We start from the raw sequence: 14,514 nt of genomic DNA, 5'->3' as shown, positions 1-14,514 counted from the left end.
TTTATTTCTGCTTAGAAACAGCATATTTATGACCATTGTAAACTTTATATTGTTTGATATTATATGTATAATGATAACACATCAATGTAGAATCACTTAAGCTTGTGCCCTAAAGTCCTAATGAGGATAGAATATAAACAAAATAGCACTTGTTGACTGTTCCTTCTATGTCAAGTACATAGGATTTGCAGCTTTTTGATTGGATGAATTCTTGATCTGCTGCAGAGATTTTGAGTCATTCTCCTTCTGCTAGTTAATGGTAGACCATTACCACCAGTTTGTGATTCCCATAAAGATCTCCCTCCATCTGAGCTTGATTAAACCTGATTGATAAGAGACCCTACGAAGTTTTTCCCCAACATGAGTCTGATGAGGAATGCCCCTTTCCATATCTAGCACCATTTACCTGTTCTCGCCAAGCCCATTTTTAAGGTAGATAATCTTGCTGCCTCAATTTTGAGTATGTTTCATCCCACCTCCTATCTTTGCCCTCAGGCTAAGGTGAGTTTCTTGCATTGGGGGAGAGGGGGTTAAATTTCTCTTTGTATTGCCATATGTAGTGTATGTATGCTTTTTGTTTTGTCTGCTTGATGTGTCATAATAATGCAGCTCATGATCGCATACTTTTCCTGAGTATTAATTTTCTGGAACCCAAAGATTTGCTTTTAACCCAAGCCATGAGGCTAAATAAAGCAGTAGTGCATAGAAAGCTGGCCTCAGACGTAGTGGCTGAGAGCTGACCTTAGAGCCAAGAAGACATAGATTTAATCTTGACTCTGACACAAAGTGGCTTTGTGACCCTAGGCAAGCTACTTAACTTCTTAGAAAATGGACACAGCATAGATTATCTTGAGATCAAATGACATATGTGTAGCTTCCTCCACTCCTCCCCCTTTGCAAACCTTAAGGTATTGTATAAATGCTAGGTGTAATCATCCATAATGATTATTCGTTATTATTATTATTATTATTACCACCTTGTTCAGAAATTATCCAAGCCAATAAAATCATTGGTCCAAACTTTATCCTGTTTTATTTCTGCAAAAAAGTGATTTATAATTATATCTATGTAAATCTTAAATATAATTGTGATAGATTGATTTCTAGATATTTTATACATGTCACTTTGAATATAATTTCTCTTTTCATTTTTTAAATTGGTTTTTATTAGATCTGTTTAGAAATGTTGAACATCTTTGTGAATTTATTTTGCTACCTTACTGAAGTTATTTATCATCTTTGTTTTTTTGCTGCTATTTTAGGTTTTTATAAGTGTGCTATCCCTTCATCTCACATCAGAGTAATTATATAGTTTTGTATATACATAACTATAGGTTCTCTGTTCCATAAGATCTAAATTCTTTCATTTTAATAATTGTTCATTTTTTTGGTTTTGTATCCCCTGCCTCTTGAATAGTGCTTTTTAAATAGGTACTTGCTACATGTTTGTGGGTTGGCTTATTGAAAGAATACTAACACTCAGCTTTAAATATATGATTTTGATCATATTAAAAATCATGAGGGTTTTATTTTTTCAAAGAGTTTTTCTACATTTCTTAAAATAATTATACAATTTAGCTGCCTATATATATGTATACACATACACACAAATAAATATAACATTATGTATTTAGAGTAAAAAACTGAAGTGCAAAAAGACTTACATAGTAAAGTGGTAATTATCATAGACTATTTCTTTAAATTAAATTTTTTTCAGTTAATATTTGTTTCCTTTCTCTCACCTCTCCCAGTTGAAATAAAAAGAAAAAAGTACCATTGTAACAAATATGCATAGTTAAAGCAAAACAAATTCCCACAATAATCATATCCCAAAATATGTCTACTTTTTTATTTTAAGTCATATTATTCATCAGCAGTCTTCCATAATTGTGATTGGTTATTGCATTGCATTAAACCAAGTTCTTCAAGTCTTTTAAATTTTTTTCATTTTTATAGAGATGCTACTGTATAAATTGTTCTCCTTGTTCTAATTATTTCACTTTACATCAATTCATGGTTTTTATCAATTTTAAATAGCACAATAGCTTTCCTATATACATGCCATCATACATATAATTTATTCACCATTCATAGATGATGAACATTCCTTAGATTCTAGTGCTTTGCTCCTATGGGGAGAAAATGCTTTTATAAGTGGTATGACCTGATGCCATTAATAAGTTTGTTATTTCAATGAAATAGAAGGAAGATTAAAAGAACTTACATGTACAAATATATCTGTTGCAGCTTGGCGTTGTTCTAAATGCTTTATAAATATTCTCATTTGATTTTGACAACAACTCTGGGAGGTAGTTGCTATTATTATCCTTATTACAGTTGAGATAGATGAAGCAAACAGAGTTTAAATAACTTGACCAAGGATACATAGTTAGTGTCTAAGATCACATTTGAATTCAGATCTTCCGGATTCCTGACTCCTGGCCCAGCACTGGACATCATGTTATATCTACTTACAGTTATATTCTACAACTTTGGTGAATTTTTATTTCACTTATATTTCATAATTATTAGTTGAGTCATCAGGGTTCTCTTAATAGATAATTGTATTATCTTAAAAAATCAATAGTTTTGTTTCCTCTTTGGCTATGTTTATTCATTCAATTTCCTTTTTCTTGTATTATACCTCTATCAATATCCTATATTTGAATACTATGTATTAACCTCATTGTAGAGGTGCTTTTGCACAGCTAAGAAGTATCCAAAATCCTTTCTGTTCTTATTCAGTTATCACCAGTTATTTATCTTTGATTTTTCTAAAGTTATATTATTTATCTTTCCATTACGTTTGTTCTGGTCTAAAGCATTCACATTAGTACATTTTATTGATTCATTTAACCACAATTTGATGAGTTTTTTCTTTAAGCAAGAAAACACTCTGGCGTATGTGTGTTCGCATGCATATAGAATTGAAATTGATTTGTTGTACCTGTGGCATCTTTAAGTATTATTACAATTTCCATGATTATCTCTCTTTATCTTTTCTATTTTCACAATTGCCTTTGTCTGTAGTAACAATTTAGTGGCCCAGTGGATAGGGTGTTGAGACTGATGTCAAGGAGACCTGAGTTCAATCCAACTTCAGACTCTCATTAGCTCTGTGACCCTGGACAAATCACTTAACCTCTGTCCTAATTTTCGAGAGAAAGAAATGGCAAACCACTCTATTATCTTTGTAAGAAAACCCCATCAACAGAATTGGGGTGCAAATTCACATGCAATTGAACAACAACAACAAAGTATAGGTAATTCTGTTCCTTCTTTTTCTTCGATTTTTATGTTTTTCATCGCATGCACTTACCCGTATTATATAAGCTAATAAGTCCCCCTTCCATTTTTTCTCTATCTCATTCTCCTTTCCTGCTATTTCCTTTTTTCCTCTTAAGATCAAGACAGAAGAAAACCACCCCTTGCCCTAGTAGGATGCTGAGAAGATTTGAACATAAATCCATTAAATATTATAATTTCTACTATTTGGCTAAGTATATTTGCCTTTCTCTATTTTTCTTTTAACTTTGATTTATATTTCACAGTTTCTTTCAGCTGTGGCCTTTTCATTATGATTGCTTTTGGAAATCCTTTGTTTCATTTAAAGGTCCCTTCCCCCCTTTTAGGATTAGTTACAATAAGTAAGTTATTCTTGGTTGTTAGCTTTTACCTTTTTGGAATCTCACATTGCAAACTCTTCACCTTTATTGTTTAATTATCCAGTGTTATTATGATGGACTTTAATCTTTTTGTGATCAAATTCTTAGTTTTTGGCATTGCTTTTTGGATATATTGAATTTTGGCTATGATGTTTCCGAGAGTTTTTCTTTTGGGGATTTTATTTATGAAGTGATGATGTATTCTTATTTTCACTTTGCTTCTTTTATTCTGAAAGTCTGTGCACCTTTTCTTTTCAATTCTAGAAATATGTTATCTAGTCTTTGTTAAGTCATAATTTTCAGTTAGCTCAATGATTCTAAGACTAAGACTATCATCTCTTTGATCTCTCTTTGGTCTGTTTTTTTTTTTCAGGGCAGTATGTGGATATAGTGTTTACCTTGTATTTTGTTTTTTCAATCTTTTAATTTTGTTTTTGTAATTTTTTGTTCTCATCTGATTATTTATGTGGTATTGTTGTCTAGTTTTATATGTGATCTATCTTAATTTTAAGGGAATTAAATTCTTAGCTAAAGTTCATCATCTACTCTAAGCTATTGATTCTTACTGTCTTCTTTTCCTCTCTAGATTTCCTTTTGTATTTTTTCTTGTTTTATTCTTTCAGGTACTCTTTATTATTCATGTGGCCAGGTAATTGTTTTCTCTGAGGGTGATACTCCTTTCCTCTGGGTTTACTTTGTAGGCTTGTGTCGATCCATAATATTTATTTTCTTAGTCATTAGTTTCTGTTTATTCATATTTCCAAATTCAGTTTCTGGGTTGGGGTTTTTATGATTTTATAAGACAACTACCTTTCATACTTTTTTGATGGTAAGGGCAGGCCTTTTTGGTCTTCTATTATGTAACCAAAACGAGGTAGACTCATCATTTTCAGGAATTCCTGAGTTTTAGCTCGGTCTCCTATTTGCTGATCTGTCTCGAGTTTCTTGCAGTCTCCAATTTAATTTCATCCCTTGTTTTAAACCTGACAGACTGAAGCAGGTAGGTGGCGCAGTAGATGGAGCATCAGCTCTGAAGTCAGGAGGATCTGAGTTCAAATCCGACCTCAGATACTTTTAATACGTCCTAGCTGTGTGATCCTGGGCAAGTCACTTAACCGCAATTGCCTAAGGGGGAGGGGGAGTAACAGACTTCATCTATCTGTTGTTGATAGTACCTGTAGCAAGGTTCCTGCAATGACTCCAGGTACTTTACATCTTAGTTGCTTCATTGACTTTTCTCTTGGTCCTTAAGGGGCTACTTGGGTACTGGTCTAGCTCTGTCCCCCAGTGTGCCTCAGATTGGTTTCTAGTTGTTGGACTGAGTTAGCTCTGCGCTGATGCCGTCTCTTGATTATGGGCTTGCATGGCTTTTCTGCTGTTTGGATGCTAGGTTGTCCCTTTCTCCTGTTGTTCCTTGGGTAGAACTAGATGGAATTTCGTAGGGTTGGAGTTGGATGTATGAGAGAAGCCTGAGGGGTGTCTGGATCCTCCTGGTCTTGCCCTGTTTCCTGATTTTGATCTGGCTCATCAGTCAATTAATAAGGATTTATTAAGCGAGGCACTGTTCTAAGAGCTGAAGGTGCAAAAAAGGGCAAAAGACAGGCCTGTTCTCAAGGAGTTCACCATTTATGTAACCCTGGCCCAAGAACCATGGATGGGTATGGGACTCGCTCCGAGCTCTGCATGAGGAGAGTGGGGAGTCTGGGCCAGAGCAGCTGGGCTCTTCAGGCTTTGGGAGGCCCCTGAGCATTCATCAGGCTTCGAGTCTTCCGACTTAAATCACTTCAGGCATGTGGGAAAAAGAAGATGGAGGGGGGAGGGGGGGGAGAGTCAGTTTTCAGGTAGTTGAAGGAAAAGACCGAGAAAACATGACAGGAGCAGGCAATTCCTTTGTGTCTGTATCTCTAGCTTGGTTTCTCCTTGTCTGTGATCCAGGATACTCACTTTCTCTGGGATGAGCTGAGTTATCTCAATCTTAACCTGAGAGCTCCTTCCCTCTGGATTATCTAACAGATATGGTCCTATATTATGTCTTCTGATTTCTGTTTTGCTATGATTTAGATAAATGCATTTCTTTGTTATTTGCTATGTCATTGTAGAACTTGTATTAGGTAGGAAAAGGATCAACCCCTTGATATAGAGTTTGGGGCCTCTTTTCCCCCGTAGTAATGATAAAATTATCAGAATTGAACCGGATCATAGACTAAGAATATTTAAGGGAATAGGTATACTTAAATGGTTTTTCTCTCCCCTTACATTCTTGCCTGAAAGGAAAATGAATCCTTTCAAAACTGAAAATTTCACCTGAAGCAAAATAGGCTTCTGTGCCAAAAGACTCAAAGTTTAATGAGTCTTGAAGGGGATTTCCAAAGACTTCAGTGTAAAGTTCAGTCGTTTTTGCCAACTCTACTGCAACCCTCATATGGCAGGGCATTAATCTTCACTAATAAAGAAAGAGACCCATTATCAATGGGGCTTAGAAAAGGGATTACAGTGTTATTTATATTCTTTGTATTCCACCCTGATTCCAGTAATGGAAGTCTTTTTTAGGCTGGCAGGAGGAACTTGTAACTTTTTTTTTTCTTTATCTTTCTGATTCATTTTTAGAGCTTTTTCACTAGGTATCTTGGGCTTCTCTAGGCTCTGTGTTCTAACACCTTTTTATATTTCTATCTGTGATTAAAAAAATTTGTTTTTGATCTCCATACAGCATATGACACTGTAGCTTCCCCACTCTCACCCTGCATCATCCTGTGAACTCTTTGTTCTTTGTTTTTTCATGACAATCTTCTCTTTTGATTTTCTTCTACCTATTGACCTGCTTCTTATCAGTTACCTTTCCCAATTCATTAGATATATTACTCTCCCTAAGTTTGAGTTTTCCCCATGGCTCTGTCCTAAACATCTCCAATTCTAATTTTATGGAATAGAATTCATTATTTTTGCCCTCAAACACAACTCTCTTCTGAACTTTCCTAATTCTTTCATTGATAGAATAAGCTTTTCAAAGCTCATTTATTCAAGTCTCCCAGGTGAGAATCTTGACATTTTCCCTCAGCTTCTTATTTTACTTTTTATACCACTTATCCAGTCAATTGTCAAATCTTAACTGTTCTTACTTCGCCACCATCTCTTGAATCTGCCCCTTCTTGCTACCATATAACCACTATCTTAAGCACTATGAAAAACTTTCTTCAGAATGTTGTGTAATTTTTCTTTACATAAAGAACACAAATAATAATCATTGACAAATAAGTGAATACAACAGTACATTTGGTAAATTCCTCTAAGGTAGAGATTTTTATATTCCCTTACAGAACAGTGGAGTTCTTTTGGGTTAATATAGCAATTTTCATTTTACATTTGGATCAATTTGGAATTTAGATTCTTGACTATGGAATGATTGCAGTAATCAAAATGGGACTACTGTGAAATTACCAATACAAATTTGTTTTAATTCTTAACTCAGAACCTTATTGAAAGTTTTAAAAATAATCCCCATGTGTATTTTTTTTTTTTACTAGGTCTATCCGGAACTACAGATTACCAATGTTGTGGAAGCTAACCAACCAGTGACAATTCAGAACTGGTGTAAGAGAGGCCGAAAGCAGTGCAAGAGTTCTCCCCATATTGTCATTCCTTATCGATGCTTAGGTGAGTTCATGGGAATGTATATTTTTAGCATCATTTATTATATGTTACCTTGGGCAATTTAACCGGCATGAATCTTCATTCCCTCATCTATAAAAAGTACCTATTAAATGTCAGGCACTTTGCTAGGCTCTGAGTATACAGAGAAAGGCAAATATAATTCTTGCTCTCAAGGAGCTCATAGTTTAATGACAGAGAAGATTATTGTAAAGTAAGGTTATTGTGAATTCATTCTTTATTACTATACAATGATCTATTTTTTAAATTTTTTCAACCAATTATTCATTTTGAGGATTCTTTCAAGAGAATATGTGTTCATTGAATCAATATTAAAAAGAAAACATCTAATATTTAACATTTACAAAATGTTTTATATTCCTTTTCTTATTTGATCTTCACAATATCATATGAGATAGGTACAAAATAATATTCACTATTCAGAAGGGGGGGAATATGAGGTTCTTGGAGATTAAATTAATGCTGAATTTCACACAACTAATGAATGGTATATCTAGAACATAAAATCAAGTTAGTTTACAAGAACAACTCCTTACTATAGCATAATTGCCTTTTAATAAATGTCCAGATAATTTCTATTTGAATTACACCATTAAAATCTTCAGTACAAATTAATTTTCACCTATATATACTACATGAATACTTCACTTTTTAAGTATTGAAATTACATTTATAGAGAGAATCTAGTTAACTGCAATAACCTAAATAGTTGTGCCAGCATTTGAAGGGAAGTTCTGTATACTGATTTTGTGTTGCCATGTTTCCTGAAACTGGAAAATTCTTAATACTTTGCCACTAAACTGGAAGAATTCCAGTTTTTTTTTTTTTAATTTAAAAAAAAAATATTTCTGAAAATATTGCTGTGGTTTCTTAGTATCTCTTTTCCTTACCTCCAACTACCCTCCTGTATAACACCAACAAGAAAAGAAGAAAAGTTGAGTTTTACAAAATAGATTGTGCCACATTGATCATGTCTGACAATATAGGCCTCATTTTGCACCTGTGGAAAACTATTTTTCCACTGACAGGAAAAGATATATTTTCACATTCTTTGACTCAGTTATTTATCTTTCAAGTTCAAATTTCTTTAACAGATGTTTCCCTTTGCTTTATTATGGCAGTTATGAAAATATAGTTCAGTACATAGGAGAGATAGGAGATTTGGAATAGACCATGTGTCTAGAGGTTGAAAGGGACCTCGGAAGGCAACCCCTTGACCCAGGGAAGTTAAGCTACTTGCACAAGGTTATGTAGTTAATAAGTGGTACTGAGATGGGATTGAACCCAGATATTCTGACTTTATAATCAGTGTTCTTGATCCTCTCGGTTCTGTTAATTTTTATGTCTATCCATGCATATAAGTCTTCTAAAATTTCTCTGAATGTCCTGAATCCATTTGTTAGAGCAAAATAATTCATCATTTCATTCATGTTCCACTACCTGTTTAGCCAATATATTCTAAGCATGTGTATCCAATTTGTTTTTACTGCAATGAAGAATACTGTTACAGATATCTTGTTAATATGTTTTCTTTTTGCTATTATTTTTCTTGGGATATATGCTTAAGAGTGGCAATACACTCTTAAGCAACTAATAAGAGAATGGGTGTGTCTTAGGGTCTTAGGGTAAATGGTTTTTCTTTTATATATAGCAAAGACAGTTGCCCATCATAGCCTGAATGTATCATTGTACGGCTTGAAGAGAGGCAGAAGAACCTCTTCTCTCTGCATTTTTCTCCAAAGGAGATTTTATTTCTTGCCAGGAGGAGAAGAGAGAGTATTTCTCAGAAAGAAGGGAATACTTGGCTAAAATTATATTTATCTGCTCCCTTGAATATCATTAGTCTAGGAAATGTGATTTCAGGGTTCAAACTAAACGTTTGATAGCTATTCATTAATGGATAAAGAAGGGCCTTAAGCTTTATATCTGGGGTTTTCCCACAGGCTCAATCACAAGACTTATCCAAAGGGGGAAATTCCTGAAGTCTCTAGCTGGGAAATGGTATATGATCGAGACTGTTAACTGCTTTTCCATCAGCTTCTTCCCGAGCTTTTTCTTCCTTTCTTAACTTGAAGTGGGGCTTGGCCTTGTGCATTTTTTCTCTTGAAATTGAAATCCAGAAGCCTCTGAAGAGACTCAAGAGACCCTAAGAAGGTCAAGAGACCAAATCTATTTTCTCTTCCTTTTTCCCCAGCTCTGCTCTTTGCACAGATGTAGGGCACTGACCTCTACCAGTGAGCAGAGTCCCATACTAATGGACTTTGGGACTCTGGTACATATAATTCCAAAAATTTTCTAGATTGGTTATATTGATTCACTGCTCTATTGATGTTCTAAAGTACTTGTCTTTTTACAGTCCCTCCAATGCTGACTATTTCAAATATGATGGTTTATGATATAATACCTCAGAGTTGTTTCAATTTGTACTTATTATTTTTAATTAATGTGATAGTGGACTTTTTTCCATTTCTTTAGAATGAAATTTCTGGTCTTTTAACCATTTATCTATTGGGAAATGGTTCCTGGCATTATGCATTTTTATAAGCTTCATGCAGAGGTTGACTATCAGAATTTTATCAGTCATTTCACACTTTCCATCTCAACTCTTCTTCACCAAAAATAATATTGAAAGTGTCCATCTTGCATCTGTAGTGATGAAACTAGCATGTCATGGCATATCTTTAGCAGATATTTGTGCCCCAGAGCAAATTTGTTTTTTTTAAACTGTTGTTAAAAATAGTTTTCAAGCTATTTTATAGTTCCCAGAAGTTTGAGAAAGAAAAGTAGACTTAATAGTGCTTTTCCAAATTTTAGTTAGAAATTATTTTTCTGGAATTGTTAGTATATTTAGTAAATGTTAGTAACTTAAATGTTCTCCAGACATTGCAATGCAAATTATTGAATATAACAACATATATTTCAATTTCATGAATATCATTTAAATGACAACAGGGTCAGTATTACTAGTTAAGAGTAGCAGGTAAGTTTTAAAGTCTTGTTTTCAAATTTAATTTCTACTTGGGATTTTCTCATTCAAAATCCTTTAAATGAACAAACAAAAATCCAAAGCAGTCCTTAGATTTTATGCCTTAGAACCAACCTTATCCTAACTATACATTTATCATGGTTTTTGGAAATTAATTTTTCTATTCTTTGTGAGCTGATCTTTTCAGGGATATCTTTTGTAGTGTTCTTTTTTTTTTTTTTTAAATTAAAGCTTTTTATTTTCAAAACATATGCATGGATAATTTTAATTGACCTTTGCAAAACCTTGTGTTCCAAATTTCCCTTCCCTAGATGGCAAATAATCCAATGTATGTTAAACATGTGCAATTTTTCTTCTATATGTATTTCTTGTAGTGTTCTTAAATCTAAATATTTAACATTACCTCTTTAATTAAATTGATACATAAAAATGTTAGAATTTCAATTAGAAGCTCATTCAATATATGTGTGATTAGCACATTATTATTGCTATTTGACACTTTCATTATTAATCTAATGTTTTAACTAAGGGCTTCTATTTATGAGAAGTAAACAAACTTCTATACTAGCACAAAAAATAAGTGTAAATACAAACGTGATTTATTATATTGCCTGGCTAAGATATGAGCCACCAGAAAAAGATCTGGTAAAAAAATAATTGTTTAAACTAGCTAATATAATGCTAGTTATTGATAGGCCTTGTCTGGGGCACTCGTGAGCTATACTAAATATTCATCCAAAAATAGTGGGATTTTTGTGGATACCTTAAATTCAGCATGTCAAAAACTGGACTCATCTTTCCCCTATAAAACCTAACTTTGGGGATTTTCTTTTTCAAGGGTACTACCATCCTTATATTCACTCTTGTTCATGACCTTGGAGTCAGCCTCAGCTCCTTTCCTTAATTCACCCATTCTTTTATTAGTTTCTAGGTCTTGGCAGCATCTTTGACAACTAGTTTCAGAAAGATTTGAGGCAAATAGAGACTAATTAAGAGGCTATTTCAATAGTCAAGGTGAACAGTGATAAGAGAGAATGAAATAAATGAACGCAAAAGCAATTTTTAACAATATGTACTCAAAATATGAATATAAATAGAAAAGCAAAGACAGTACTTGACTTCAGAGTTTATTCTCTAATAAGTAATACCATACGTAGCTTTTTCAATTATTCAGTTATTTCCGGGACTTCTTTATTACTTTTAAGATCAGATACATATTTCTCTGTTGTAATTTAAATCCCTTTAAGATCTAGCTCCAACCTATCTTCCCAACCTTATTCCTATCAATTCCAAAGGATTCAATTATCATCTCTGTACAACGATTTTAAGATTTGATCCCAAACCTTCTTGCTAATCTTGAGTCTCAGTCTTCATCTGTCTTTTGGACAAACCTTCCCTTCCCTAAATATCTTAAACTCAACAGGTCAATTAGCTTCTCTCTCAAAACCTTCCCATTTCCAAACTTCCCTATTACTGTCGGTGCCTTATCTCACAGGATACCTTCCATTTAAACTGCCTGTGTGTTTATACTCTTTGTATGTTTTCTTCTGTATTAGAATATGAGGGCAGGAATTGTTTTTTTTGTTTTTCTTTGTAACTCCAGAATCTTAGCACAGTACCTAGCATACAATAACTGCTTGACTTGTTAACCAACTTGAAGCATATTATCATTATCTTCATAGACTTTCTCTAAAGAACTTCCATTTGAAGAAGTACCCATTCACTTATGTTCATTTAAAACTTTGCTTCTTCTGATTCCATTAACCCCCTTCTCATAGTCCCTTCTATACCTTTTTTGTGTCCTTTATTGGACATTATTATTATTATTATTATTACATTTTGGCCTTCTATATTTCCAGCATTATCATATAGCTAGGAAATAATTAGCCCTTATTAAATATTTGTTGACTTGTGAAATAAATACTTTAATCTTATTCATCCCCTGCTACAGATGATGGCAAGTAAATTGCAATTATTCTCATGGTAGTCATTTTTAATTTTCCCTTTCTGAGAAGACTTTGTGAGTTGAACATCCATTTAACTCCAACTTATTTATGGATTATAACTTTAGACTTACAAGAAAGGGGCCTTAGAAACCCTCTCTTCCGATTCCCTCATTTATAAGTGAGTAAACTAAAGCTCAGAGAATTTATATAACTTGAGTCAAGTCTCACACACACATATATCAAGTAGCAGATCCAAGTTTTGAACATGATGACAAGTCTAGCATTTAGTGTATTATTCTGTACTGTTTCCCACATTTTTGTTAATATTGATGTGGTTTAGGTCTTTTAGTAATTTATTAGCATATTGATCAGTAACTAAAGACCTGCTGTTTATGACATCATTATTTAATTTTTATATCCAGTTTAAAATTTTTATTACTTTGTAGTATTTTCTTCCTTTCCAACATTCTACCCTTATCAGCACAATGAAAGATGTTAGTTATGGCTACTCTGAAAAATGCCCCAGCAAATAAAAAAAAGTGCCAAATGGAAAGATGATTCCTTAAATCAGAGGTCGTTTCATTAATTAACTATTATCACAAAGATCTCTATCATCTTGGAGATGTTCTGATATAGGACTATTCAAGGGGCCTTACAGGCCTCTATAATCTCTGGAAGGCATGTTGGAGGAACAAAAGTTAAAAAATCCTGTTTCCAATAGGTGACTTTTATATTTTTTAATTGGCACTAAATCATTTTGATGATTTTTACTTTGTGGTATAGTTTTTAGATCCTTCCTACAGATGAATTTTGTTGCTATTTCTTTCTAAATATATAAAATATAATGGTTTGGTAATTTGGTGTATGATACTAAGTAAATTAATTTAGGTAAAATTGCTATTTTTGTTATATTGTCCTGACCTAACTACCTGCATTTAATTAGATCTATATTTCATTAAAGAGCAATTTGTAGTTGTATGCAATTGTCTTATGTGTCTTGACATACATATTGGCCTAAATGTTTTATGGATTCATCCTGTTAAATACAGTAATGATAAAGGGCATCCTTGTGTTAGCCCTTGTGTTGAAAGATTTATTTATTTTTGCATGTAGTCCTGACTTTTTATTGTAAAGGATACAAGTTACACTATATTATTTATTATTATATAATTATTTTTACACTATTTTATTCTATGCTTTTATATATTAGTTAGTATTGGATTTTGTTTAAAAAAAAAACAAACCATCCTTTTCAGCATCTGTTGATATTATCAGATAGTATTTTTTAACGTTTTAATATGGTTTGTTATTTGTCTTCTCCATATTGAGCTACCTAGTTCTATTTATATCATATGATATTCTTAATAAATTGTAGTCTATTTGTTCAGCTTTGTTTAAATATTTTGAGTCTGTGTTCACTACAGATATTGGTTTATGGGTTTTTTTCTCTCTGCTTTATAGCAAAACTATAGGAAAAAAATCAAAGTTTTCTTTATTTTCACATTTTTGCAAATATTTCATGTAATACTGGAATAAATTTTTCTTTAAGTGTTTTATGGAATCTACTTGTAAATTCATTCTCTCCTATCCCCACCTCTTTGGAAGTTCATTTATAATTTGTGCAACAACTTGTTTTTAACATATTTGTTGTTGAGCTTTTTCAATTGTGTCCAACTCTTTGTGACCCCCATTTGAGATTTTCTTGGCAAAGATAACTGAAGTAATTTGCTATTTCCTTCTCTAGTTCATTTTTACAGATAAACTGAGGCAAATAGGGTTAAGTGACTTGCTCAGGGTCATACAGCTAAATGTCTGAAACCAGATTTGAACTCATAAAGAGAGGAATCTTATTTCAAACCTAGTGCTCTATCCACTATGCTACCTGGCTACCCTGTAGTTAAATTAATTTCTTCTCTCAATTTAGGTATTTTTATATTTTAAGTATTCAGTTCCTCTAAATAATTAGTTTTGTTAGGCATATAATTAATCCAAAGAATTTTTTTTTAATTTCCTTTTCAATTGTTCCTTTTCCCATTTAGATAAGAACAATTTCTTTTGGTTTTCTTAATTTGTTAACTTTTATTTGTGTAACAACTTTTTGATTTTATTATAGTAAAAATCTCTTATCTTCTAGATTTTCTTTATCCCTTATTTGGTCATGAATTCTTGCCCTATCAATAGATAGAAAAGGACATTTCTTCCTTGCTCTTGTTATTTATATTTGAAATAACTTTATATTGCTGTGTGA

General features: G+C 32.8%; 1 protein-coding gene across 4 annotated transcripts in view; it reads left to right on the top strand.

Moving 5' to 3' along the window:
- Positions 1–14,514, top strand: part of APP (amyloid beta precursor protein) — a 174,015-nt gene that overhangs the window by 47,029 nt on the left and 112,472 nt on the right. For all 4 annotated transcript variants that reach the window (XM_031959244.1, XM_023500961.2, XM_012546749.3 and 1 more), the window contains exon 3: positions 7,190–7,319. In XM_031959244.1, the coding sequence (XP_031815104.1) occupies positions 7,190–7,319 (130 nt within the window). The remainder of the gene's footprint in view (positions 1–7,189; positions 7,320–14,514) is intronic.

This window comes from Sarcophilus harrisii, chromosome 3 (assembly GCF_902635505.1).
Source record: "Sarcophilus harrisii chromosome 3, mSarHar1.11, whole genome shotgun sequence".
NCBI lineage: Eukaryota > Metazoa > Chordata > Mammalia > Dasyuromorphia > Dasyuridae > Sarcophilus > Sarcophilus harrisii.
Note: the sequence above shows the minus strand (reverse complement) of the source record. Positions and strands in the feature narration are given on the sequence as shown.